The sequence below is a fragment of the Sparus aurata genome, chromosome 16, assembly GCF_900880675.1.
Source record: "Sparus aurata chromosome 16, fSpaAur1.1, whole genome shotgun sequence".
Lineage (NCBI taxonomy): Eukaryota > Metazoa > Chordata > Actinopteri > Spariformes > Sparidae > Sparus > Sparus aurata.
The window spans coordinates 14846831-14873930 of NC_044202.1; the positions used below are offsets into that span (position 1 = coordinate 14846831).

The 27100-nt window shown below is 40.0% G+C and overlaps 1 protein-coding gene across 1 annotated transcript in view; it reads right to left on the minus strand.

The window, feature by feature from the left end:
• ltk (leukocyte receptor tyrosine kinase) overlaps positions 1-20045 on the minus strand; it is a 58374-nt gene extending 38329 nt beyond the window's left edge. Inside the window, exon 1 of the mRNA XM_030391499.1 lies at positions 19762-20045. Within this exon, the coding sequence (XP_030247359.1) occupies positions 19762-19813 (52 nt within the window). The 5' untranslated portion in view covers positions 19814-20045. The remainder of the gene's footprint in view (positions 1-19761) is intronic.
• Between the last annotated feature and the right edge of the window lie 7055 nt (positions 20046-27100).

A 27100-nucleotide genomic window follows, 5' to 3' on the forward strand; every position in this document is an offset into this window, starting at 1 on the left:
CTGTAAAGACTCTCTTCTGTTCCTTCTATAATATGAGCAAGTACGGTCTCTTTTAATTACCTAAATGAAGACAAGGAAGGAGTTTACAGTGTGTTTTTCTTGCGATCACGAGAAAAGTATTTAATGATCTCAACATAACGAGCTGTTTTACTGACAATATGAGGCCAAGGAAACACTGGCAAAACATGTTTTTCCCTGGACTTTTGCCCAGACCAGCTCACAAACAGGCTTGCGATTGCCTATTTTTCTATGGAATACAGTCAGATAGCGTGTTCTGCTAACGCACAATATTGATACAAATGCTAATGACTGGTTAGTTTTTTAAAGATTTCTGTTCGGGAAGATGACGCAGAACTTCTCTTGTCAAACTGCGATTTATGGGCAGCTTGCATGTGAAGAGTCTTGTTCGTCATCTTAATGAACATCATCAATTGCGAGTGACTTAAAATGTGTCTTTTGGAGTGAATTAAAGGGATGAATTTTCTCTCATATGGTTATGAAGATCCAAAACAGATGGGAATCTTTTTATTTATCTGATGACAATTTCTAACACAGAAAAACCAAGTTCATCCAAGGGAAGTTAGTTGTAGCAAGCTTTTTAATTAACATTTTTATTTACATAATACCTTGAACCAGATGTGTTTGGGCTTAGCAGTCAACAAACAAAATCCCTTGAAAGCTACTAATTATTTCCATTATGCAAGATACTCAACATAATTGAGATTCGCTCAACGTGTTCGCCTGACAGCATTTAGGCGAACATTTGGTGTGACCAGCCTCTCAGCACATTAAATGTGGATGAGGCAATATGGAGGCAATTACCACTTGTGTACTACGGATCATCTGATGCCATCAGAGCTTTTATGCGACCTTACTCTGTGGCTTGTTGCACAAACCTGCTTCGATCGAATGTGGAATTTCTGATCATTTTGACTCACAAAGATCAGGACCGCACTTTAGAAAACCCACTTCTGAGGAGCCGACGAGGCCATATAATACAGAACAGGATAATAACGATTTCTTGTGAAACAAAAAAATACAGATAATTAACATATGATTTCCAGATAAAGGCGTAAAATATGTTCGCAGATCAGCTGAATTTGTACGGGATATGGATGCGGTTCTCTATGAGAACTCCACTTCCGCTGGGAATTGGGCACGAACATGCCACAGCCTTTTTTGCTGGAACAATTTTACAAATATGTATGTCTTTTTAGCACACAGACAGCCCAGCTGTCCCCAAAGATCATCTACCCAGCAGAGGAGTACTTCTTTAAGGCATCATTATGCTCAACCACGTCGTCCAACAATTTCTGTAACATTCCTGCCTTTCTGCACGGCCATTCTGAACATGACTGCCTTCTTTGGTTCAAGAATACCCGACCTAACCCCAATTTTTTGGTCTGGGTTAAATTGGATCTGCGGACTGTTCAGTGCTTTTAAAAATAAAAATAAAAAACTACAACCATCTCTGGATACTAAAATAAAATGCATCAAACATGAGCCTTGAAAGAAAAGTTGAAAGTTTTTTTCTCTATCAATTAAAGTTCATACAATTTCAACTCAGGTTAGTGTGTTAATAATTCAGCAAATTTTCTGTACATAAACACGTGTAACTCCTTTGTTAGGACAACTGTCATAATGGAAAGAACATTAAACGATTAAAACACAGTGCATTATTTGCTAGATTGATTGAAATGTTAATGTGATGCATAATCTGAACGAATGCAGGGAATAGCACTCACACAAGTGCCAACATAGGACCTGTAGGCTAAAACCAAACCACTCTTGGTCGTCTGTTTATGTCCGTTAGGCCAGTGAGAGGCTGGTAATGCCTTGGTCACGCTCACGACTTTCGCAGTCATCAGATTGCTGTACTGTACTGTTCACACTACATAACTTTCTGCCTTATAATATAGGCGTCTTGCAGTCATTGTGCTTTGTAAACTACGTGACCGATCGGGGACACGGGGGTCACACACTACAAGATCACACACACAAGACGTGACAAGGGTATGCCCAGGTCATCTAAGTTGTTTGTGTGTTGATTTGCAGCGAAAAATACAGGAAGGAAGAAGAAAAAAAAAGCATGAAGAGAGGATGGATTAGGAGGATTTTGCCCGGCAAATGTGAAACTGGCTGCTCGTACTGTGATTCATTCAGCGAAGGACGACTTGGTCACAAATACTGATCAGCTTGTGTGTATGTAGTCTGATGGAAACTATAAACTGTTACTGCGCCTGCTATATACAGTTAGATGCTAGATGAGTCTGGGTTCACGGAGCTGCTGCTTTCTGTCACAGCCCAGTGTATTCTTTGAAATGGCTCCGGACCCCACAACAGATAGATGGACATATGAAACACATAGTTGATCCGGAAATAGGGCCACCGTAGTGTGCCCAAATACTAAAGACAAGCCACTGACAGACGTGGTCTTGTGACACAACATTCAACGTACTAACTAGCATGACCAGTAGCGAGAGAGGGAGATCCCATATCTCCGTGGGTCATCGCAACTTAACCCCCACACTGGCGCCTGGACAGTGACATTACTGTTCTCTTGAGCCTGTAAGGCAAGGTCCCACAGGTCAAGCAGACAAATTGGATTATCTAAAGGCCAGTTTATTAAAAGCTATTGGTTATGATAATGATGGGGGGGGAGGGGGATTATGTACTTGAATGGCAGCCTAGCTATTCATTGGTAATTGTGGAATAAAAGCAGCTATGGATAGATATCTAAATACGTAAACCGGAAATATTAAATAGCCCATAATGAGGGGGATTCATACAAAGATAAACACTAACAGATTATTATTAACATGAAACAGCAGAAAGTTTTTTTGGGGAATCCCACTAGAAACTCAAACTTCCTGTCTTTGCCTATCACTTGTTTTTGAAGTGTCTAAGTAATGAAAGCAAAAAAAAAAAAATAAAAAATTGTGGAAAAGATGGGAATAATAAAGCCAGTTACTTTGATGACAATCCAGGATGCTGGCTGACGTTCGTGTCTTGGAAGTGCGTGACTTTAAATAGTCGGCTCTGTCTGAGAGTAGTTTAATAGGACAAAGGCCGATTTTAAAGTGTAGTGTTGCAGAGGCTCCGAATAGTTTCCTGAGCCGAGTGCTGCTGCTAGTTGTAGTTTAGTTAAGAGGCCGGGGCTTTGGAGCAGAGCAGGTCATCTGATGTTCTAAAAGAAAAAAAGCAGCGAAATATCTGAGACCACTTTGCCACTGATAGTCTTGGCCACCAGTGATATGCTTCACTCCTTACAGCTCCCAGCTATCTTCCAATGTCTGATTTTAACATTCCTCTTCAGAGGATTTAGTTCACATTACGGTTAAATGTGTGATAACAAAAACATCTGGATTTGTTGAATAGGAGTTTCTGGAAAAATGTGTTGTGTGAATTTGGCTGATTTTCAGGTCATATCACCCTGAAAGCAACTCCAGAAAGTCCCTGATAAATGATCTGATATCAAGGCCCTGTCCCTGTATGTGTTCATGAATGCTAAGCTGCATCAGTTTCAGGAACTTAAAATAATCACATCTGCTTTTCATGTGCTCAAGCAACCAGTAAATAGTATTTAACTGAAAACAAGTTTAAGAGTCAACATCTGTGCTGGCTGCTCTTATGTGTCAAAATATCCAAGTCAATGCAGCAGGAATTGTTTTTTTCTTTCTTTCTTCTTCCTTGTCAACAACCTGATGCCTACATTACCCACAATGCAAATCGATCACTGACAGTTCGGTTAGTGATTCATGTGCATTGCGCTAGTAATAGATAATGTAGCCTCAAGCTTCCAGCCTGCAGCAGAGACGAGCCTGGAGTCTTTAGTCCAAACCACCACTTACTCCTTAAGTTTTATACAAGAGTTTCACATATGCAGTAGTATCAGAGACGTGATAAGAGAAGAAACAAATGTGAGGTTATTAAAACATTACACATTAAGGTTGAATTTGATGAAGTGCTCCGGCCGGATGAGTGAACAGCATTATGTCTCACTCTCTGGATTGAGTCATTAAAGAAGTTGGTAGTGTGAATTCACGCGCATGGGTCGAGGAACAAACTGTGGAAATAACAGTGTCAAACCTATTCGTTGGCAAAGTCTTTGAGCCTCTTTAGCATTTTTTATCAGATTTTACTGGTGATTCTATTCATACAGTCATTAACTGTTGACCGTTGACAGTGAAATCAAGGCTCTCTCCCCATTAATTTTAACAGGGGCCTGGTCTTGTAAGTCCAAAAAAGCGGCCCGGGGGCTCTGCCAAGATGTCTGCCGAGTTTGGAAGGACTACAAGTAATTCTGAGGGGAACATGAATATTTGTACAAGAAATTGAGTACAGAATCAAAAAGTTTGGCTTAAACCTGTAAACCTCATGGCAGCACTAGCAGTAAGATCTCCATGATGAGACCTGACCAACAGACTGATATTGCCAACTCCTTTCATGGCTAAAAAAAAAAAAGATGGACACTACTGCATAAAAAAAACTCAATGAAAATCATGCCTCCCTCATTTTTAACAGCACCAGAACTCACCACATGTTCATTTGTACAGGCTGATAAGTGCTGCATGGTCTTTCCAGCTGGTGATCAGGTTGACAAAAGAAATACAAATTTCCAACAAATGGGTGTAGAAGTGTGAAGTGAAATGCTGAAGTCTTAAAAAGCCAGAAACCATCTCCATGTTGTTCTTTCGTAGTGATCATGTGCTAAGAGTGAAGCTTCATCCCCTCTACATCTGGTCAACAGAGTCCCGATCACCTCAAATGACAACTCCGCTGCATCAAGCTTGAAGACGGGTAAAGGTTTAGAAGAGCATCAATGGCAAGGATAAGCACAAAGTCATCCCTTAAATGAGCCTCAAAGGTAAGGCTTCACATATTCAAATTGCATAATTAAACTATCCACTAGTTTACAAGAGTAAAAATAGCTATTGAGGGTGTTTGGGGTTTAGTAATCACTTGCAAGTGTGTGGTTACGAGCTCATTCAAGTGTATCTCTCTACTCAGCATGTCATTTACAAGGGTGCCTGGGAAAGAAGAAAAGAGCAAAACCCACCGAAATCAAACAAAACTCCCACCACAAACAGATTATACAGCATGATCAAAGCACTGTCTCGGATATCAAAGCTGTGATGAGTGGCATTCTCTGGTCAGTCCCTGTTGTACTGAATGTAATGAATGTTTTTGACTCCAGAACTGGCATCTGGAAAACTCAGTGAATCCAAAGCTGCATAAGTGTTGCTTGATAATGGCACACACCAAAATCAAGTCAGAACCAGTTTCCAAAGCAAGTGGGACGGCAATTTGCTGGGGACGCTTTGAGCTGAAAAACAAGTGGTTCTAAAGGGTGGGGGCAGGGTTTTCTTGGGACACAGAGTACACAAAGTTTAAGAGGGGCACTGAGGTGACGTAAAACTGACTGACTGTAAAATTACGCCAGTGCTCTCATCCATCTTATCCATTTACCAGGAGTAAGAGGAGTAAGTACACGGGTGGATGTCACATTTGAATATGCATTATCATTCAGAAAGCGTTTTCAGAGACAGAGATGGCGAGAGCAACTGCCTGCTGGACAGATAAACAGAGGTTCAGCGCCATGTTTGACAAACTTAATGCACAGCACGTTACATTTTCTACACAGTTATTGATATGTAAAGTATCTCCTCCGGTGGGGGGATAATTAAAGCAGCTTTTAGGAAAAGCTTTTACAGTATGTTCGTGCATTATATGAAATTAGTAATGACTCACGTTGGAGTTGAGATTGTGATGTTTTTGCAGGTTAAGCTGTTTGCCTGGTGCTTTGTCGCGAACATACATAAAGGTGTGTGAGAGATGCAGGAACAGACAAAGCTTTTCATATTCAGTCAGCAAAAAGGTAGAGTAGCTCTGCGCTGTGCACAATGCATGCAGCTTTTCGGAGCAGCGCAAATGGATCGAGTTCAGAATGAAAGAATATGATTGTCAAGACATTTTTTGGAGGAGGAAAGAAAATTAGATCAAAAATGAAACCTCAGTACTCTCACCTCCCAGTGACAGAGTCTGGGTGATTAAACCTAAGAGGGTGACACTGTTAGACACAAATTGGAGGGCTTCACTTTATCTTCAATGGAATAGCATGTCTGTTTCTGTGTCCTTTGAACAAGAATGTAAGCCTGTTTCTAGGTTCAGAAACAAGGCTCATTTAACTGCTTTCAAAAACAGCTGGGTTCAATCCATGCTCCCCCACATTTGCAGTCCAAATGTCCATTTAATGGTGAGGATAACATTTAGACATACATCTAAATAGTGTGATAATGTGATAACAAGACCTCATCGAAGCTTGTTAAATGTTAACAGGGCAATGATATTTTTGGTTCAAATGACAACCAGTCATTAGGTATGACTGCCTAAAGTGGCAGCTACTGACTGAACAGAAACATGCTTCATTCATCATCTTAAGAGAGAGAGATTTAAAAAGAAAAATGCTGAATGACATTGAGGGTGGTGGGTATAAAAGTCAGTCCTATAATATCTGGGTTACAATCCTGACATGACCATAAATATGAATAAATAGGTATATAATCTAAAAAGTGCTTTGTAGCCCATCACAATAACCAGTGAGTGACAGGGAATAAAAGGAATAACAACATCATTTATCTCAGTTGGTACTTGTATGGTCAATTGTAGGTCTGCCCCTGACCTTAAACCATATATATGTATTTCATGTCATCACAATAATAGAATCTAAATCCAATTAGTCCCTCGGATCTATAATGATGAAAATGATCTAATTGAATTTGCAGACATGCTTACTGCAAGTTATTTGTTATAAGTGAGTTAGTCTTTATTGGATTCGGTGCCAAATGTCATAAAAAGACAAAAAAAAAGGGGGGGGGGGGGGGGGGGATCAAGATTGAACAGACAAATCTACTTTTAAGCTCTTTTTTTTTCTAATTGTGTACTTTTATTTCTCTTATGTCACCATACTGGTTTGAAAATGAAGATGGAGTAGTCTTGACACTCATCTTGCTAATATAGCCATGAGTATGGCTGTGAAAAGGTGCAAAAGGAACTGGCAAAGAGGCCGAGGAGAAAATTAAGATGAAACCACAGATAAGTAAAATCATACATTCTCTTTCAGTTCTCTTCTCATGCAATGGTTTTGTTTAGTTTAATCACATACAACGTCACCAATGGGCTCTGAAGCATACTCAACATACTCAATTAGCCAAAAAGCCACCAACAAACCGTGTGCACAGCCCCAACACTAAACATGCCCATAGGAAACAGTAGGGATACTGTAATCACTAAGAGAGGATATTGCAAGACTGGATACTTTGGTGGAAAACTAATTAAATATGTTTTCAGTGATTCAGTGAATCTACTGATTCATTCGTAGTCAGCAACAATATTTCAACATTATGTTAACAGAAAATGTGATCCAGCCGGCATTAGGTGTCCCTCAAAATCTATGTGCTGTTGCAAATAACTTGCAGGCATGTTTGCAATATTTGCCTTAACTCACAGTCTGTACATCATATATGGTCATATGGCACACTTAGAATCACTGCGTTAAAACAGGCCCAGCATAGAGAGGCATTAAATTGAGCCAGTAACCATGGGTAGACCATCCGAGATAATCGCAGCAGTCTAAATGCTGGAGCCCGCTGTCGGCAACATCAGATGCAAAATGTGCAGTTCAAACCATGTCGATCTTCCCTCCAGAAGGGAGCAGCTTGTTTTTTCTGCTGTTTGATGCAGTCATCAGTCAGAAATTATGAGGGAGTTTACTGTAAAAACATAGTATAATCATTTCAGTTCTTTTCAAATAAAATGCACAGCCATTTAAAGCCAAACTGAAGCCTAAACCTGAACCTCAAACACGTTTCATGTTCCATCTGCCATCGCCCCGTCACACACTGCAAAACTTTTGAGGTCTTGCCTGTGATCGGAGGTCCAAAAAAAGCAAACACCGCTCTCAATACCTCCTAAAACCTAATCTTTTCTGCGCCAGACACACACACACACACATTTTGGAAACCATTGGTGCATACCAGCACGATTATTAGCTTTCTGCTCTACTTTAATGTCAGTCATCAGCTTATTCATTAGAGGAATTAGTTATGTAGAGGCAACCTCAAATCTCTCTCAAGGCCCCCTAATTGGCCTTAATGCGTCCAGAGGTGTGATGAGAATAAACATTTAGGCAACTTGACAACAATAATTGCTGACAGCCTTCTTAACTACTGGATATTGAACAAATACTTTTTTTAGGATAATGTTCATGGTTTTTTTTAATCATCGGGGGTTTATTGACCTTGAGAACACCTCTTGGTATGTACTAAAACTTTATGCCTCAACTTACTATTTATTTAAATAAAACAGATCGTAATCCACTAGATCCTGAATTTTCCTCTCCTCCCTCTTAAACTCAATGGCAAAATACAACATTGGTCTTTTTCATTTTTTTGCTAAGCAACACATACAAGGTTTTCTTATATGATGTCCCTACGTTTCAAAATAAACTAAGAGCGGTGTTCTTGCCAAAGTCACATGCCTTGTCTCCCATCCATCCAACACATACAAAGTTTCACAGCTGCTAGAGGTCCCTGATAACCACAAACATACTGTCAGCCGTTTAAGGCCTTTGAACAGAACAACAAATGCTTTTGTTGTCAGAGAAGTGTAAAAGCACGAAAGGATTCAGGGCACCTCAGTTTATCCTCATAAAGAAGGTTTTTGTAGGAATCAAGAGACTTAAGAGTATTATATGAGCATTATAGCTTAATTGAGCATTACAAGCATTATATGATAAATGCTATGACAAAAGTGAAAGGAAGCGCAGAACTTCAAATGAAACATGGAGTCTGAAACTATTCACTTCATTCTTCTCAAGAGAAGACACTTGAAGCACTTCACAGTTTTGAAGCGGAAGAAAAGTGTTCACTGGATCTTATTCAAAACAGAAAAAAGGAGCGACTTGAAGAAATAAACAGTCGAAAATTAAGTTAAGTAAGATTAAATACATCTTCTTACAGGACTTTTCAGAACAGTTTGTAATGAAAACAATACATTGTGCAATTGAAAAAAAAAGACATTGGATTGAGTATCAGATGGGAAAAATGTTTCACTCAATGGGAAACACATGAAAAAGAGCTGGAGGAAAAAACTAATTTGTTTGACCTTTCAGCTCTGTGTCCAGGTAAAGTGGGGCTAAGTGTTTCATTTCCTTCTAGAGAAGACACTCCATTGACTTCTGATAAGAGCCTGACTACGACTGTGCATGTCCACGTCTCACTGCTGAGACCCTCGAGCGTCTGCACCCAGACACACTTCTGAAAGACCCATTCATGTGCAGTGAATCAGGCTTTCGGGATTTCCAAAATAATTAAGTCCCTTAATTCAATTTATGATTCCAATTGGCTGCATATCGGCTTCAATTAGCCGGCATATCGTACCAGCATGCTGTTCCTTCTCGGTCAAAAACACACTCTGACTTTCGGACACATCCTGTCTGTTTTCCCCTTTTTCCTCTAGACAACCACCACATGTTAATGTAAAGATAAAAAGCAGCGTGCAGATACTGTAGGCCTTTTAAATCGAGGTGAATTATGACAATTTAGCCGATGTGGAAAAAGAAAGGTGATTTGATGAGAGCTGTATGGACTAAAAGCTCAATGGTGATGGCGAAAAAGCTTTCACTACATTAACTTGATGTGCTTCGTTGCAATTCGCGAAGCAGTGTTTGTAAATGTCAAGGTCTAGAGGGTAAAACCGTTACTGCTACACCTGCACTAGGAGCGTGCCACTGTTCATACATTTGCCCTTTACTGTAGTTAGACATTTGAATCAAATAAAATGAACATATTAAAACCAAAACCCAGATTTTAACCCTCTCAAATCAACTGATGCGAAGACTTGTGCTGGACAGCCATAAATTCTAAGTAAGCATTATTTTCTGATCCTATCTGATGTTGTAATGTTGTTGACAAGGCATGTTTCATGTTTTACTAATTTTGAAGTAAAATAGTCTGTTGATGATGAGATGAGTGTTTACTCAACTATCTTGAGCAGAGTGAAACATGAACCAAAGAAACCAGGTCATTTGTCCAGCTATCTCAGAGAATCGCCTTCCTGGAAGAGCCATGAGCTAACAACCACAATGGTGGTTTGTTGGGCGACTTTTACGAGGGGGCGTGGGGAGTTTTCCTGACAAGAGCCTTTTGTAGCCGTCTAAATAAATGACTTGATAAAAACAGAAAAAAGGAAAATATTGACTTAATGACTTAATGCCTATCTGGCTGGAGCATTGGTGGAATTAGAATTACACTGTGATAGCTGAAGAAAAAGCAGAAGAGAAACCAAAGTCAAGTCTGACATTTGACTTGATTGACATTTTGGCAGAACAAGGTTTTTGCTTTAGTTTTCTAATATATATATATATATATATATATATATATATATACATATATACATATACACACATATATATACACATATATATATATATATATATATATATATATATATATATATATATATGCAATTGTTAATATTTACAGCGGTCACTTGTCTGTATGCTAAAGACAAAGCTGCAGCTGGATAACTTAGCACAAAGTGAGAAAACAGGGGGAAACAGCTAGCCTGGCTGCGCCAAAAAGGTGGGTGGATTTTGTTGATCTTTGTTAGCTATTCCTAATGTAAAAAATTGGCCAGATACAGTTCTTTTATTAGACGAAGCAGCTGTAAGCTATGACATGACCCCGTTTCCCCTCAGGGATCCATTAAGCAGCATATTTATGCTTATTATGTAATAGTAGGTGTAAATTACTAATTACATTAATGAAAAGCTCACTCCCACGTGTCTTTGGCGGGCATTTTTTTTTTTTTTGCCATTCTTACTCTGATTAGGTCGTTTCCCACAGTCTCTGGAACTGCACAAAACAGCCAACCAAGTCAAATCAAATCAACAAGTGCACACCATTTCTGTTAACATCATTTTCATTCCTAAATCCAATCTAACCCCTAATTCTGTCATGTGTGCACGAATACAGTCCATCAGATGTCTGTTTGAGGTAAGGCAACTTATTAATCATCCTTAGGAAATAACCGTGCAGGACTGAGTTTGTGGTGTTTCCTTTCTTCTCCAAGCACCACCTCGCTGAGCAGGAAAAGCTGACATGATACACGTCGTTTAATGCATTGGCTGTCGCACAAAGCGCATTAGGACATCGCCATTGGGAAGAACTGAAAAGATCAGATGTTCACTCATTTGCTTCGCTTCCAGTTAGGAGCCGGCGTCACTGCTGTAATCAGCATTGTTTGACCACAGCGGAGAGCCGTTTGTGGAGTGTGTGGCGATAAAAAAGACATACGCAAAATTCTAAATAAATGTTAATGTAATCTCAACCCCTACTGACACGCCCTGAAAATACATATCTCATGGCCATTCTTCCACACTGAGCATGTGTGTTGTAAACAGGAAGCGTGTGTATACAACATAACGCTGTTCTGTCAGCAAAACATTGTTTTGCTCAGCCAGTTTTTTGTAATCATTGGATTATGAATGTCTGTTCTAAACACAACGTGCAACAATATAACATCCGTTCCGTCAACATGCAAACTCAAATACTCCAATGTCATGACACTCCGAGTCCACGTTTGCAAATGATGCTACAAACACTCATAAATGTTGGTGTCTGCGTCATTGTTTCTAAAATGTGTAGTTTCTGCCCGTCAAGACACAAACACAAACGAGTGTTCGACTATCTTCACCTTGGAAGGACTTTTCCAAAAGGCCAGTTTTTCAGCTCTTGGAAATACTGTTTACAAGTCTATGAAACTCCAAACCGACAGAAAGAGCTTTGTTATGTTATGTTATGTCCGTTATGTTGACTTCTTTTTGTGCTAGGGCTCAAAAAGTAAATTAAACATAGTGGTGGAAGATCAGTAGACGGTTATATGAACAATTCTTATAATATTATTTTGAATGACTCCGGCTCACACGAAATGTTTAAAAGGGAAAGAAAACCAACTCGTTACAAATTTTCCAGATACGATTATGTAGCTGTAAGTTTACAGTATATGGTTGAAGAATAGGAGCCTTGAGCAACAAGCTAATTTAATATAATATACTAATTAATACTGTCTTCCCGAGCACTTAATTAGTTCTACCAACTAACAGTGTCTGTACTGTGGTCACCCTGACCTGTCTGGTTAACATCCTGACGAGGCCGACAGACTGAGGCTGCCCTTCTCATCTCTAACCACAAAGTCCAACTCCCACTCTGTACGTGCTGCTGAGCTGACCTTCCTCCATAGAGATCAAACAGCAGTGTGTGTGTGTGTGTGTGTGTGTGTGTGTGTGTGTGTGTGTGTGTGTGTGTGTGTGCGCGTGTGTGAAAACTGTCGGAGCACTTCATCCATATGCTTCGTCTTTTAGGTCAGCGTTGAGGCATAAATTAGGCCACAACATCACTGTGACCACCCGCTGTCTCTTTTATGACTCACTTCCCTGTACTGGACTTGAATGAACATCTGCTGCTCAGTGATTTAAGATCGATGCTTTCTGACAGTGTGCAAAAAGAACAGTTTTCCACAGTGGAGGAGAGACAATTGAAAACACAAGGTCAAATATATCAAAATGCTTCCTGGTAACGGAATGTTGTTTGTCAGTTTGTACAAAAACGTACGTACGAGCAGCAGAACAGCTAGAACCTCGCTCTGTTTCCAATTTCCTTTATAGACAGACAACAATAGCTGTTAAGGGCTGTTGCAGTTTCAACTGTTGCCTGTTAATTCTCTACCACATCCTTTGAATTATAAAATGGCACATTATCATAGTTAAATCCCCACCTTGTACCGCTGGGAGTCGGGACACTACTGTGTGACAGAGGAAACCCGGTCACTGAATTGAGCAGAATGTAGCAAAACATGAAAGTCTCATGATAAATTAACATGTGACTTTGAGTCACTGACATCTCACAAAATGTTGTTCTGTTTTGGTCATTTTGTGTCCCCTGACAGTGGCCTGTTTTCATTTCACAATGTCAAGTCAAGTAATGGCCGATTTATTCTTCACCACATGAAAGTTTTTCATGTTTAAAACCGAGCTCCGTTTAACTTGGTGTCACGTCAAAGGAAGAAAGAAGAAAACTGTGGGTAAGATGAACATGACGGACCCATTTACAAAGAAGCTTCTGCCTTCTGTATTACATATGTCTTTCATCAGATAGTCAGTATTTTTATAATAAACAACATTCGTGTTTAGATCTCTCTTCTGTTTCTGGGACGGTTAACTTCACATGAATTATTCAAGTTCACAGACTCGAGCATGAGTCTGTCCTCTTTTTAACATCTACAATAGCATTTATCATTTAATGAATGGTTTATACACATAACAATGTGGTTTTAAGCTGATTTGAATGCTTATTTATGTCTTTGTCAACAGCTATAACTCACAACATGTCCTCAAACCTAAACAGCAGAAAAGGTTGTTTGCCACCGAGTCCCAACAGGATACGACCATGAGAGAGTACCAGAAACACGCACACCGTATCATCTTTTACACAAGGTTAACATTGTTGTTTTACGATATAGTAAAACACAATATCATTATATAATGTTCTCTGTTTCCAACTACATCGTAGTGTGATATAAACATTTACTTTTCTTTTAAAATGTAAATTGTACACTATAATTAACAGAAGCATTTCAAATATATATGTATATATATATATATATATATATATATATATAATATAGGAGCAATTCGGGGTTCAGTATCTTGGCCAAGGACACTTCCACATCCAGCTCAGCTCAGCCCAGAGCTGGGATTTGAACCAGCGACCTTCCGGTCACTAGCCAACCTGCTCTAGCCGCTGAGCTACAGCCACCCGCTGATGGTCACAATCCCCCTTTTAAATTATTCTGGAAAGTACTACATGTGTGTACTACTATAATCCACGTGTGGTTGTAAACACATTATACTACATTTAAATAATGGCAACATGATGAAGGATTGGCATGAGCTGTGCTTTTACATTCCCAATAATTTTCTCAAAAAAATGGTTTTGCAATTCACTGCCGTCTTGGGAATTCTGTCTATTCATCCACATAATTGCAATCTACCCCTGCCTGGAGCTTATTATCTATTTGGTACTGCATGGTGCTTCAGGTGCCAAAAAAATCATTTCAAGAACTCTATAGCGCACGCCCACAGCTTTAAGAGCAGACAGTTGGTGGGTATCTACAAATCTCCATTAATAATAATAATCTGTTATTTTCGTCTTTATTGTTTTGTTCGGGGTATTTTAACAAACCCCCTCAGGACCTGCACACATTATGACTCAGAGACACAATTAAAGCTAGGGTTGGTTAGTCTTTTTTAGTAGCACTACTTGTCGAAAAGCTTTCAACACCCCGACAGCAATCAATAAATCAAATGCTGAGAACAGAAAAAAGGAGAAATCTGGTTCCTGTGGCTGTCACAAGCCTCTAACAAGCTCATCCTTGCTTGACGGCCTTCCCATGTATCTGCCTATCTGTGGCACTTTGCCCATCCACCGATAGCAAGGGACCTGAACCTTCCACAAAGCTTGGCACTGCACAGTAGAGCTAAAGCTGAAAGAGCTGGAGGGGCAAGAAATGGCAGAAATGGTCCCACCAAAATTTCCTAATACTGACATGGTTGATGTCCAACTATAGCTTTGATCATTAGTACTTTACTATGGCAACGTTAAGGGTTTTCCTACATGTGTACACCTGTTTGGAATTTTTGCCAAAGTTTGCCTTGATGTTGCTCCCCGTGTCTCTCTTGCCTATTTTTGTCCACCTGCCTTTCTTTTTCTGTGCTGTTTTTGATGGCAAGTATAAAAAGAAATGTAAAAAATAAATAAAACATCTGTCTGGCTCTGCCCTTGAGCACGAGAGCTGCACAGCTGGCTGCTCATCTGTGTGTTATCCAGCCAGCAGAGTGACGCCCCCGAGGCACAGCTTTGATCTGCTCTCTCTCTCTCACTCTCTGTCTGTCGGACAGAATCATTACACCCTGACTACACCTGAGGAACAGGCACTAGATACTCATCCACCAGCTTAATTACAGGGATACGGACAAAAAACATTGTCACTTCGTATTACAGCCTGTTGCTTGCTCAGAAGTGGAAAACACTAAACGCAAATAGATTTTTAAAAGTGGGAAAACAATTAAGTCAGTCCCGAGCGCCTGCGAGAGCAAATCTGGGAGGAAGCAGACAGAGGAACTGAGAAGAAATGTGCCGATTTAACAGCAATTAGGTTCGTACCTCTGAGGAAAAGCTGAAATGCAGAACAGCAAGAGACATCTGACTCATCAGATATTCCAGTCAAGAAGCACCTATTTTCAAACCATGCTGGAGGCTTTGACTAATCGATTTAGGCGTTTAACCGGTTCCTCCTCAGTCAAGGAGCGGTCAAGCTTTAATGTGTCACTTGATCTCCCAAAAAAAACAGGGCACATCACCATCTACGCCACTCAATCTCAGGGTAAGTTTCACACCCAAATTCGAGCAACTGAACTAATCCGACTCAACTTAAGCAACTTGTGAACGTTCAATGGTGAGTTTGTGTTTTTTTTTTGTTTGTATATTTTTTTGGCCTATTGGCTTTATTGACAGGACAGTTGAAGATATGACAGTGACACACAGCAAAGGGAGCCAGGCCAGGAGTCGAACCCGGGTCCGCTGCAGCAAGGACAAAGCCTCTGTACATGGGACGCCTGCTCTACCCACTGGACTAGAAGGCGCCCTGCGGGCTTGTCTAGAAAAACATGGAAGCTTGACATCTGAAATGTCTATGCTAGTTTAAATAGAATCACTCGAGTGATGGGCTGACTTCTGTGTGTGATCCGCAGAGAGAGAGAGTGATGCGCGCTGCCTGCACTAATGAGATTCAAATTCTGCTGATTAGGTGCAAATCTGACCCGTCTTTTTTAACATTCATGAGGAAACAGGAGGGAAATGAGGTGTAAAATAAACACACATGATTGGTTAGAGAAGAATCATCAAAGCACACGCACACACACACACACACACACACACACACATACACATACACACACACATACACATACACATACCCCCAGTTAATGCGATTTGAGAATCACTGCTGTTTAATCAACACTATGACTATGACACATCTTTACTCATTACCTCAGGGTGATATTTATTTCTAAAGCGCGCATTTTCATTGCAGTCAAACCTCCACAGTCATTAACTAAGAGCCTTTGTGGTTTCAGTATGAATTAGTGACTCACTGAAGTAACAACAGTTTATGTAAGTCTTTGTTTGAGTTAGCCAATATCTTCACAACTATAAAAGCTGCAGTCTAATCAAAACCAGGAGCGAAACGGAAAAAGAGTGTAATTTCTGTCTGGTTTCTGTTATTGGAGACTGGAAAAGGTACACAGCAAACTGAGTTACAGGGTGGAATGACATCTTTTTACATATCTTAAATTCTTTCGAGATGACAAAAGAACTTCTTTCGGACCCTTGGTGTTGGGGAATTTAGCAAACTCTTCCTAGTAATTATCTGAAATGATGCTATGAGTCAGTGTGAAAGAAGTGCTTTCTCTCAAAGACAAATGGCATCATTGCATTTTGGCCATGCGCCCCCTCTGTGCCATTTTTGAAAGATGGTTATGTGGCATCTGGCAGAGCTGTTAACAGATAACAGAGTCTGAACCAGCAAACACCTCAAGTGTTTTCACGGTACAACAACAGGCCGCGTGAAGAGTAATAGGCCAGAATTTCAGTATGCTGACAGTACACCTTACTATTAGACTATTAGGAAAATGGAGTGATGTTGTTCGAGTCAGATGTTTTATAATTTCATCATAAAATAGTCAAAACATTAGCTTTTGTATTCTGCCACAAGCAAATCGTAGGAAGGCGGGAGGTTAGGAGAATATTGTGGCTTGGATTTGATATTAATACAGTAAATTTGACGGGTGTAGTGCTTCACGTGACAGTTGACTTTTTAAATATTTAACTTAAACCACAATCTCTTACAAGTGCCATGATTGGTGAAAAATACCAATAAAATGTTGATCATGCTGGAAATATAGGGGAAGGATCAGGATTTTGCAGCATTTACATTACATTTTGCTAGCCGACAAAACACATTTGTTGTTGCAAATCAGTATGTAAATGTGATTTCAAGAAGACAGGGTAGATTTAATGCGTCTGTATGCTGGTATGAGACGGAGTGGAAAACTGTCCCTCACTTGCTGCTCAACTAGGCTGCATGCTGGATACGATTCAGGAGGAGAGAGGGAGGGGGGTCTGACATAATGCTGTGAGTTTTGGCAAAGCTCAGCCTGGGTTTTTCTCCTGTCACTGGGATCGACTGCGGTAAGAGCCACTCACAGCGGCCCTGCCTCTGTGACTTAAGAGACGAGCCAAGAGGCTCACTCTTCCTGCACCTCTGAAAAGGAAAGGTGGTGCTGTAGAAGACATGTGAAACAAGGAAAACTTCTGACAGGAAGCTTCTGAAAGGCTGAACACATCAAGTACAGTGCATGCAAATATTCACGACATGCACTACGTACCAGAAGACTATGACTGGCATGAACCTTTGCAGGCAATCAGAAAGAGAAGGTGATTCAAATCTGGCCTTCGCCATGTGAAAGGTGAACAAATGTGCTCCATCAGCCAGCTCTGCTGGATCCAAGTAAGCTCATCATAATTGATATGCCCACATGACATGCTTCTGCTAGTCGTAAACACTCGACCCATTCATATGACAGAAAGCCAGGTTGGATCTGATAAGCAAGAAGCTCTAATAATCACTTTCATATGGTAAACAATGTCATCTGAGTTTGATACAGTAGCTTACACCAGCATTTAAATGTGCTTGGATGCGAAACAAGAAACTAAATCATACTAAGTTAAACCGTTACCTTAACTTTTGATGAGAGAGGTCATAGTTACTTCATTATAATAATCAATATAATTGCCAACCCACTAACTCTTGCGGGAGCAGTTGCAGAACTCATTTCCTGCCCAGTTTTGTCGTCACGCTGCGGTGTAAATTAATGTAGGCCTCAAGAGAATACGACGCACCAACTAGTGCTGTTTTTCAAAGCGGATGTAAAAAAAAAAAAAAAACCTTTAGATGTCCTTTTGGAAAGTAGATGGGGAGAGAGAAAGAGAGAGAGAGAGAGAGAGAGAGCTGCTTCATATTTACAGGCACTCAAAGAGATGAAATGAAACTGCAACAGGCTCAGTGTAAAAACTGGACCACATACTCAACTGGTAGTCCCTTTCAACTGGAGTGACTGACTTTTGGTGGTTCTAATGACGATATTTGACAGTAAAAAAAATCTGATATCAATATACTGGCCTGTGTACACTTCAAATGTGGTTAGTTACACAGATACGTAATGGAGGCAGGATACTGTGCATCTTAACAACAGACTTCATGGTCTCAATGAAATCAGTGGATCTAAACAGTGGACTTGACTGGGTATTAAGAATTACCAATGACCCCAAGGATCTTTTTCTGTATAATATTCTCGGAAAAAAAAAAAGTTTTCACATAAGCACATATCAGACAACAAAAACCTTGAAAAATATGTAACAGCTAACATCAGTATATTGTATCTTTCGGGGTTGAGTTAATTGTTTTTACACTACTGTTAGCTGTTCCAACTGAGCAAAACACTCATTTATTTCCATGGGAATAACACAATTATACAAGACACATGAGCCATGCAAGGCTGGGGAAATACATGGACCAAGGGATGTGAAATAAATGGATACACAGGAGATGCGCAGTTTACCAACCTCTCATTTTTGACATTTCAATAACAAAAATTAAAAGCGAGATGCATTAAATGTCTGTGATGGCACTGATGATGATCGCCGCACACGATCTTAGGCTATTGTTGTTTTAGTCTTTCTGATGTGTTTTTAATGTGGCCATATGTTCTGTGATGTGACACAAATTACCTCTCAGAGGACATGACTTTTCTTGATTTTTGTATGTCTAAGTCTAATAGCCTACAGCGGAACAGCGGCGGCAGCTTATCAATTCATTTGAAACAAAATCATATTATTACCAAAAAGTGTTTAGGCTTGACTGAGATGGAAAGTGCGGTGTGTTTATAAAAAGCAAAATGCTACAAAGTGCAATGGAAACAGATTTATCTTCGCGACTTTGTTAATCTAACCAAAGGGAAAATGTAGGCAGACTAAAACATCAGCTGGGTTAAACACTAGGAGACTTTCATTTTTCGAAATGAATACATAAAACAAACATACATACCCTGTGTCCATCATGTTTTCTACATTTTCCCCAATGTTTCAGGTTTCATGCATAGATTTATATAAAACAATGATAATTATAATAACAACGATATATATCATTATATATTTATCATTTATCACAAAATGATTAAACAGAATAACGATAAAAGAAAAACAAGTGTTTAATGGCGCTCTTTTGATTACCCTCTTCTTCTGCAGTTGTGAAATGGCGCCTGACTAGAGAATTAGCGCCACCCACTGTTTCATAGCAAAACGTTAATGGATGGAAACAGGCATAAATTCGATTTTTTTCTTTTTTTCTGGTTTAAAATGAGCGCCACGTTTGAATGGAAACCTGTCTGTTGCGGGCATATTGATTTATACAGTCATTTGGGGAGACACACAAAGTAGTGCCCGACTGAAGAGGGGGGAAGTTTTGGTGCGGTCTTACACAGCAAAACACTAATTGATGGAAAAAGTGAATTTGTGTACTTACTTATCAAAATGACGATTGACAGATAAGTGTTGTGGTGTTTCATATAATCCATGGCTTCCTTTGTTTTGTTTTGTTTTCTCCCCCCGGCAGATCCACAGAGAGTTGTTGCGGTCCTTGGCACCTTTACGTCCTCATGAATGCGCTGAGAGAGACGGTCACAATCAGGCTCCCGAGGCGCGCAGTTACCGGACACACTGGCGCGCTCCTCCGGACACTGTAGTTGTTTCTCCAAGTTGCGCACTGTTACTCATTCCGGTGATGCTGATGCTGCTGCAGCTCCTAGTGACGACAGCACCCCCACCACCAGCACCACTACCACCACCCTCCCTCTCTCTCCCTTTACTCTCCCTCTCTCTCCCTCTCTCACTGTGTATTAGTCGCCACTCATATGGGCTCCTGGTCCTAGAGACATTCATTTTTCTCTGTCTGCCTGCTGCCCTGATGTGTTTTTATCCTCAGTTTTAAACCTCAGAACGATTTTATCTCCTTGCTCGGGCCGCAGGTAGTGCTCCCGTCTTGTTAACGAATAATAACACGTTTAAAAAAAGGTCAAGTTTAAAGGTGTAATTATGTGGAAGCTATCTTAGCCAGTGGAGAAAAGAAAATCTTCATAAAAAATGCACCTTTCTTCTTCTTCGTTTTATTCTACTATTTTTGCAGTGTTGAAAAGTAGTGCTTCGATAAAGTCAGCCAGTTAAATAGTCTGATATCAAATGTGGGCTATTCAAGTATCAAAAGTAATTTTCTGGCAATGATTAATAATAATAATAATAATAATAATAATAATAACAAATGATTCTAAAAACTAATGCAAACACATGTTTACATGCACTGTGAGTCTGGCCAATAACAGATCTTATTCGGCATTTTTCTGATTATAGTCATATTTCTTTTTAACCTAATTGCCAATGAAATGATTAAAATGTTACTGCGTAGGCTCTAATGCAGCACATACTGTACTCTGCCATAGCTAGTACCTGAAGTTATTAAATAAATGTTGCGAAATAAATGTAATGACTACAAAGTACAATATTTGTTTCCAAAATGTGGTGGAGTGGAAGTATGAAGCATCAAAAAGTGGAAATACTCAAGTATGGAGTACTAAACTACGTTACATCACTGTCATTTGCCTTTTAAGCATATGGTCAGTGACAACAGATGGAAATTAGCCTTCTGGGCTATCTCCGACTCATTTAGAGCTTTCCTCCTGCTGATCAATGAGCAGTTTCCTATCAAATCAACTCAAATCAACTATAAAAATAAACAAAACAGCCCAATAGATACCATGAGTGTAGAAGTGTCCTGCCATCAGTGTACGTATGTCACTTATGCAGTTTGTGCTGCTGTTCAACTGTACTGCATAAGACCTTTACATAGAGATGTTTCTGTTATTTAGTCCACCTCAGTCCTAATTAGCTGGCATGTGGTATTAAACCCTGGCATAATTGCTGCATTGTTGTTAATGAATCAGGTGTATAAGTGACACACAAAGTAGTTTTAAGAACTTTACGGAGAACAATGTGTTACAATACATCATATTTTATAAACTAATGTTTTGTTTATGATATATTAAACCATACAGTTATATAGTTATAACTGCATTAATTAAATAAATACATTTCCCTCTGAAATGGAGGCATTTCAAATTCAATTGACTTTAACCTACTTACTTATACTCATTGGATTTGTCTATGGGGGAAAAAACATGCTTTTTTAATAACTGACATTCAAGGCTGAAGTGCTTGTGTTCTGTTTCCTACGCAGAATATTTTCCATGTTTCCTGTTGTTATTTTTTCATTTACTATGGTATGTGCTGCCATGTGTTTCTAATAAAAAAGCTTAGAGGCAAGAAACATACTCTCTGTGTTGAAGAGGCTTTTTCATAGTACAATATTGCAGTCCTTCACTTATGGCAAATAAAACAACGCAGTGCAGACGGCTTGTGGGCTAAATGCAGCCCTTTGGCAACCTCCTTCCAACACTTTGATCATTTTGTAAGTAGACTATTAAGCTCATTCACTGATTAATTAGCTCGTTCTGACTGTTGCTAAGCACCAACATACTTTAATTTCATTAAAAACTTTCAAACCAGGCTGTTTACACAGAAGGAATTTATACGATTCAAACTGACAACCTACTTCTGGCCCTTCTAAATAAAAGTAGTTGAATAAGCCGTGTATGAATCACTGGAGAATGTGAAAAAAAAAGAAAAACATTTCATCAACATTATTTATATCTACGCTCAGTTTGTACATTGCAGATGTCCATGTGTATTTTAATGTATGTATACAAAACCTACATAACAGAACAGATTCAACTCAACTACTGTTCACCATCTTCATTGTTTAAATCATTCAACAGTCCTCTGGTGAAGTTGAAACATGCAGCGGATGCTTCTGACTGATTGAAAAATGAAACGCATGAATCCACATCAAGCAGAATTTCAGACGCCACTTCACCAATGTTTTTATTTAGTTTTTACCGAGAGCTGATTATACGCACGGGACTGAAGCTACATGTGATGCACGTTCTAAAAAAGGGGAAACTCAGAGCCAAGGTTGTACTGTGACGCACAGAGAAGTTCAGTTTTGTGTCTCTGTCTCTAACTGCCGCGGTCCTGAGATTTAGATTAGTGATTTCCCATTTAATGTTGTCAGACTCTGCATGTGTGTCATGTTTTCTTTCCACTTCCTGTCTTTGTCTTTTCCCTGCCTGTGTTCTGTGTTCACCTGTGTTTTGTTTATGAATCAACAATGTGTATTAAAGTCTGCACTTTCCCTTCACTCTTGGTCGGTGCCTCTGTGTTCCTGCGTCTGTTCCCTCAGCCTTGTTACGTCCCTTGTGTGTCTGTGGTGTTCCTGCATTGTTCCCTGTAGCTTACTGACAGCCTTATGTAGCCTGTCTTTTTATTGCTTGCATATTGGATTTTGGTTTTAGGACCTCGGCTTTGTTGCTGAACCACTTTCTTGTTTATCAACCTGCACGCATCTGTGTCTTAAAGCATGAAGATCAAATTGTCGATTCTGTTTTGCGTTTCTGCGTCTTGAAGCTCCAAAAAACAGCAGCTGTGGTTAAATGGACATGTCTTCAATCAGATTGAGGTCTAATTGGAGATTTCCAACTTCCAACTTTTTAAAGTCATCCAAGACGATTTGTGTTTACATGCCCCAAAGCATTTAATCAGAAACTTAACAAAGGGGGAAATCAGACTGGAAAGAGCGCGGGGACACAGGAGGGGAACGGAATACTGGGAACACATGTGAGCAGAAAGTGGAAACTATTATTCTGAGTGTAAGTGAAATATTTGGGTCCTCGTCTTCACACCTGTATGAAGAAAACTGACCAAGGACAATTGCTAAACATCATATTTGAATTCAACTAATTTCCTATTTCAATTCTCGCCAATTCATCCTTCTTCTTTCTTCAGTGTTATGCTCTATTCCCAGTGATTGCTTCATAATGGTGTGCCTTTCTTTCTTTGGGAACTTGTACTTCAGTCAAGACTTGCTGTGTACCTGTCAATGGCGGTTTGAGGAAGATGTTTTTCAATATTCAGAACACTTCACACTGCAGATTTGTGAAATGACAGAAACAGTGAGGGCGGCTGCGGAGGGGGAGGAAAATAGCTTCGGGATGGAGGAACAAAGAGAGATCTAAGGAGATTAATAACTTCTTCTTTCAAGGGTAAGAACTGTGGCTGTTGTGACTGCGATTATAAAAGCACCGGGGGACGTTCTCCATTTGAAGGGCCGTCCTCTCAAAGACTCCAAGAGTCTATTTCGTGCACCATGGAAGCATCAACCGCTGTCGAAAAATGGAAGGTGGTGATCGGGGAGATACACAGGTGCTATGGGCTCATTCAAATATGCTGTTGCATATTTTTCACACTTCCACCATGTCTGCCTGTCTTCTCTGTAAAGTGTCTGACAGAGCAAAAAATGACAGCAGCATCCACAGATGTTTCTTCCTGTCAGCTTTTAAAAGAGAAAGAAGCTGCCACCCTCTGGTGTCTGAGTTGTTGATCCTCCTAGCCATCTCTGCATGTGTTCATATTTCTCCAGTGAGACAGGTGTGCTTCTTTAGGAAATTATTATAAACTGACAGGCTTTGTTCTTTGAGGGATCTCACATCGCCTGGAGGGACTATCCACACCTTAACAAACACATACATAAACACTAAATCTTTTTTGATTTGTTGGCATGAGTGAATCAGCACAACAACACTGAGAAGAGTCAGAGATGTGTTTCAGCTGGTAGGATGGGGAATTTGGGATCTCTGCTGCAGCAATCCGATCACCATGATCTAACCATAAATAATCTGGCAATTTGTATTTCTGCAAGCAACTAATGTGCAGAAACTTTTATACATCTCTTAATGGTCCAACTTTATTTTTTGGGGGGTACAATTTTAAATTGCATTTTGTGACAATGTTCTGCTCGTGTTCTGGTTAGGTATAGGCAACAAAATCAATTTGGTTAGGGTCAGGAAAAGATTATGTTTTGGTTAGGGTTAGGGTTAGGGTCAGGGTTAGGTGGTCCCCCATGGTGTTGTGAGAAATGCCCAGTTTTGTCCCGGGGCCAGATGCAGTGTGATGCATAAAAATGCTGAAACAATGTTGCAGGAACATTAACTGTGAACGTTTATTTAATCATTATTTAATCTTCGACTGTACTGGCTGCAAACCAGACCAAAACTGATCTGAAAAACAAAGTTATTGTTAAGAGCCCAGGGGTGAGCTCCTCATTGACTCCAGACCTTTAATGTTGTTTTGAAATCTATATATTTTTGCTGAAGTTATGGCCTTTAATGAGAAAATGATGCCAAGTATGACTCAAGAGCTTTGTATCATTCCATATGCAAAAAAATTATAAAATACTGAGAAAAGTTAAAAGCCTGAATGTACGTCTGTTGTTTGGCGCTAGGTGCACTCATGAAGCCTTGCTTCTTGAGGCTGCCTCGAAAAAGCTCACTTGATGTTTCCATCAAGATGTTTTTTCTTATCTAATCCTCTTACAAAAGAGAGGCTACTCCTCACCATACAAGGCCGAGGTGAGTTCAGAAACAATACGCAGCTTTGTTTGTCTGGGTTAAGTTATCATAGTTAAATATTTACCACCAATTCTACGTAATTTATACACACCATTCAATTGTTTGTACATTTGTAATTAAAAGAGTTCCATGACTTAATTCAAAACGCTCTTTTTTTGTTGTGGTGCCATTGTCTGTGATCAACTCAACAGGTCTACAGGGGTACAAACTAGAGATGTGGACTTTTGTGTCGACTCGAGTGAAAGTTTTGATGACTTACAGTTTGACTTGACAGAAAATAAATGACTTGAGACTCAGCTCATTACGTTAAAGGTCCCATATTATACTGTTTTTCATCAATTTCACACAGCTGTCAGAGGTCCAACAACACTGTATTTGAAATGTATTGCCCCAAAACCATCTGTGGTCCTGAATTTCAGCTGTCTAAAAGTCGCTCTACTATACTATACTGAGCTGTACTGAGAGCAGGCTGTTTCTGTGCCTGCACCTTTAAATACTAATGAGCTCCGTCTATCAACACCTGCCTTGACTACTTCACGCCCCTCTCAGGGAGACGATGCTGCTTGCGCTAGCGGTAGCATGGGTTAATGTTTACGGTGGATGTATTGCTATGGCTCGCCAAGATGCTGTCGTTCAGCCATACCAGTTTGACCCAGAATCGGACCCAGAAGGAAAGGCTCCTGAAGAAATACAGACTCTGCAGCTGCAGCAGGACGTTTCAGAGTGGTTAGTGTGTCTGAATATGTTACTTAGTTTGTTCGTATGTGTTGTTACAGATACTACCATGTAGCTAAAGGCTAACAGCTAGCGTAAGCTGTGTTGACCCTCGTTACTGAAGCAGTCCGATGTGAAGTAGTTAGCACACACATACAATCTAACAGGAAGTATAGCCGGCACGTTGTCATTTAAAATGCAACGCAACAACTGTCTCTTCTGTTGTTCTGTAGCGGGGACAGAACATAGGCACTTATGTTGATTTTTACAACCAACAACAAAGCAATTTGCCTGTCTAGCTCTGAGCGACGACATTGCAAAACACTGCTATCTTACTGCTGGACCCAAACTTCCTCTTGGGGATAACGCCCCCCTCTCGGATATCTCCTATCATCGAGCAGAGGAAGCCTGCCTATGAACATCTCTCCATTCCTTACATAACGACAGGAGCATGATGATCTGAAACGACTTGTCAGTGTTTATTTTGTGTTTTGAGGTTGAGAGATTTCAGTCTCGTTTAGTCTGGCTGTTGTTATTTCGCCATTCGGTGCCAAGTGATGAGAAGGACATATTTTGTGTGATAGACAGGAATTAAGGAAAAACAAGCCGCCTTTAATATATCTCTATGAGAAAATGTTTGCATATTTTTGTAAGTTTCTATATATGTTGATTATGAATCTATTTTGGATATTTAATCCATAGCAATGAAATATACATTTCAAAAAAGGCATGCTGGGGATGCTGCTGCAGCTCCAGCGTGATGGATGACTTGATGGAGCCAATGATACCACCACAGCATCTGCTAGAGTTTACAACCTCTGTACATCCCCATGACACTAAGCAGACTACTAAACTTGAGGATGCAGCAATTTGGACAGCTCGTTCCCTCTCACTTGTCATGTTGTCACCACATTTGTCATACATTTGGCAGTTCAAGGCCAGTTCCGAGTCATTTGAGACAAAATGTTGCACAAGCTCTTACCCCAGGTTCTGGGTGTTCTCTCCTCAGCAGAAACAGGTTCGGCAGTTCCTTAACCAGCCCGGCCTCGAATTGAAGACATGTTGATCAGTTGAGCTTAGTTACATGTAGCAGACCGAATGCAAAATGTCCCTAATGTACTCTGCGAGATCCTCCTGCCATCATTCTTTTTAGTGGGAAAAAAAGAAAGTAGAAAAGATTTCCATAGGGTGATTTGACCACAGTGGTTTCAACAGAGCTCAGTCAGTAAAAGCTCACTGATTGTGATTGTCAGTGTGTAATCCTCCAGAGAGGACTCTTCCAAACCGACTGTCGAAGCCTCGGCCAAATCTGACCAATGAATCATCTCTAATTGCCTCTCTTCTTCATCTGCTGTTGCACAGGAGAATTCCCTATGCTTGAAGCAGCTGTGGTTGCCTTTCAGTTTCCAGTTTCTCTACATTATCTTTATGTTTCAATCCAAGATAAACACCATTGAACATGTTTTCATGCTGCTACAGCTACACAGTATGGTGTTTTCTAACAAGGCGGTGGAGCTGTCCAAAGCTAATACACAAGAACAAAAAGTGTCCACCTTTGCCAGTGTGTTATTGTCA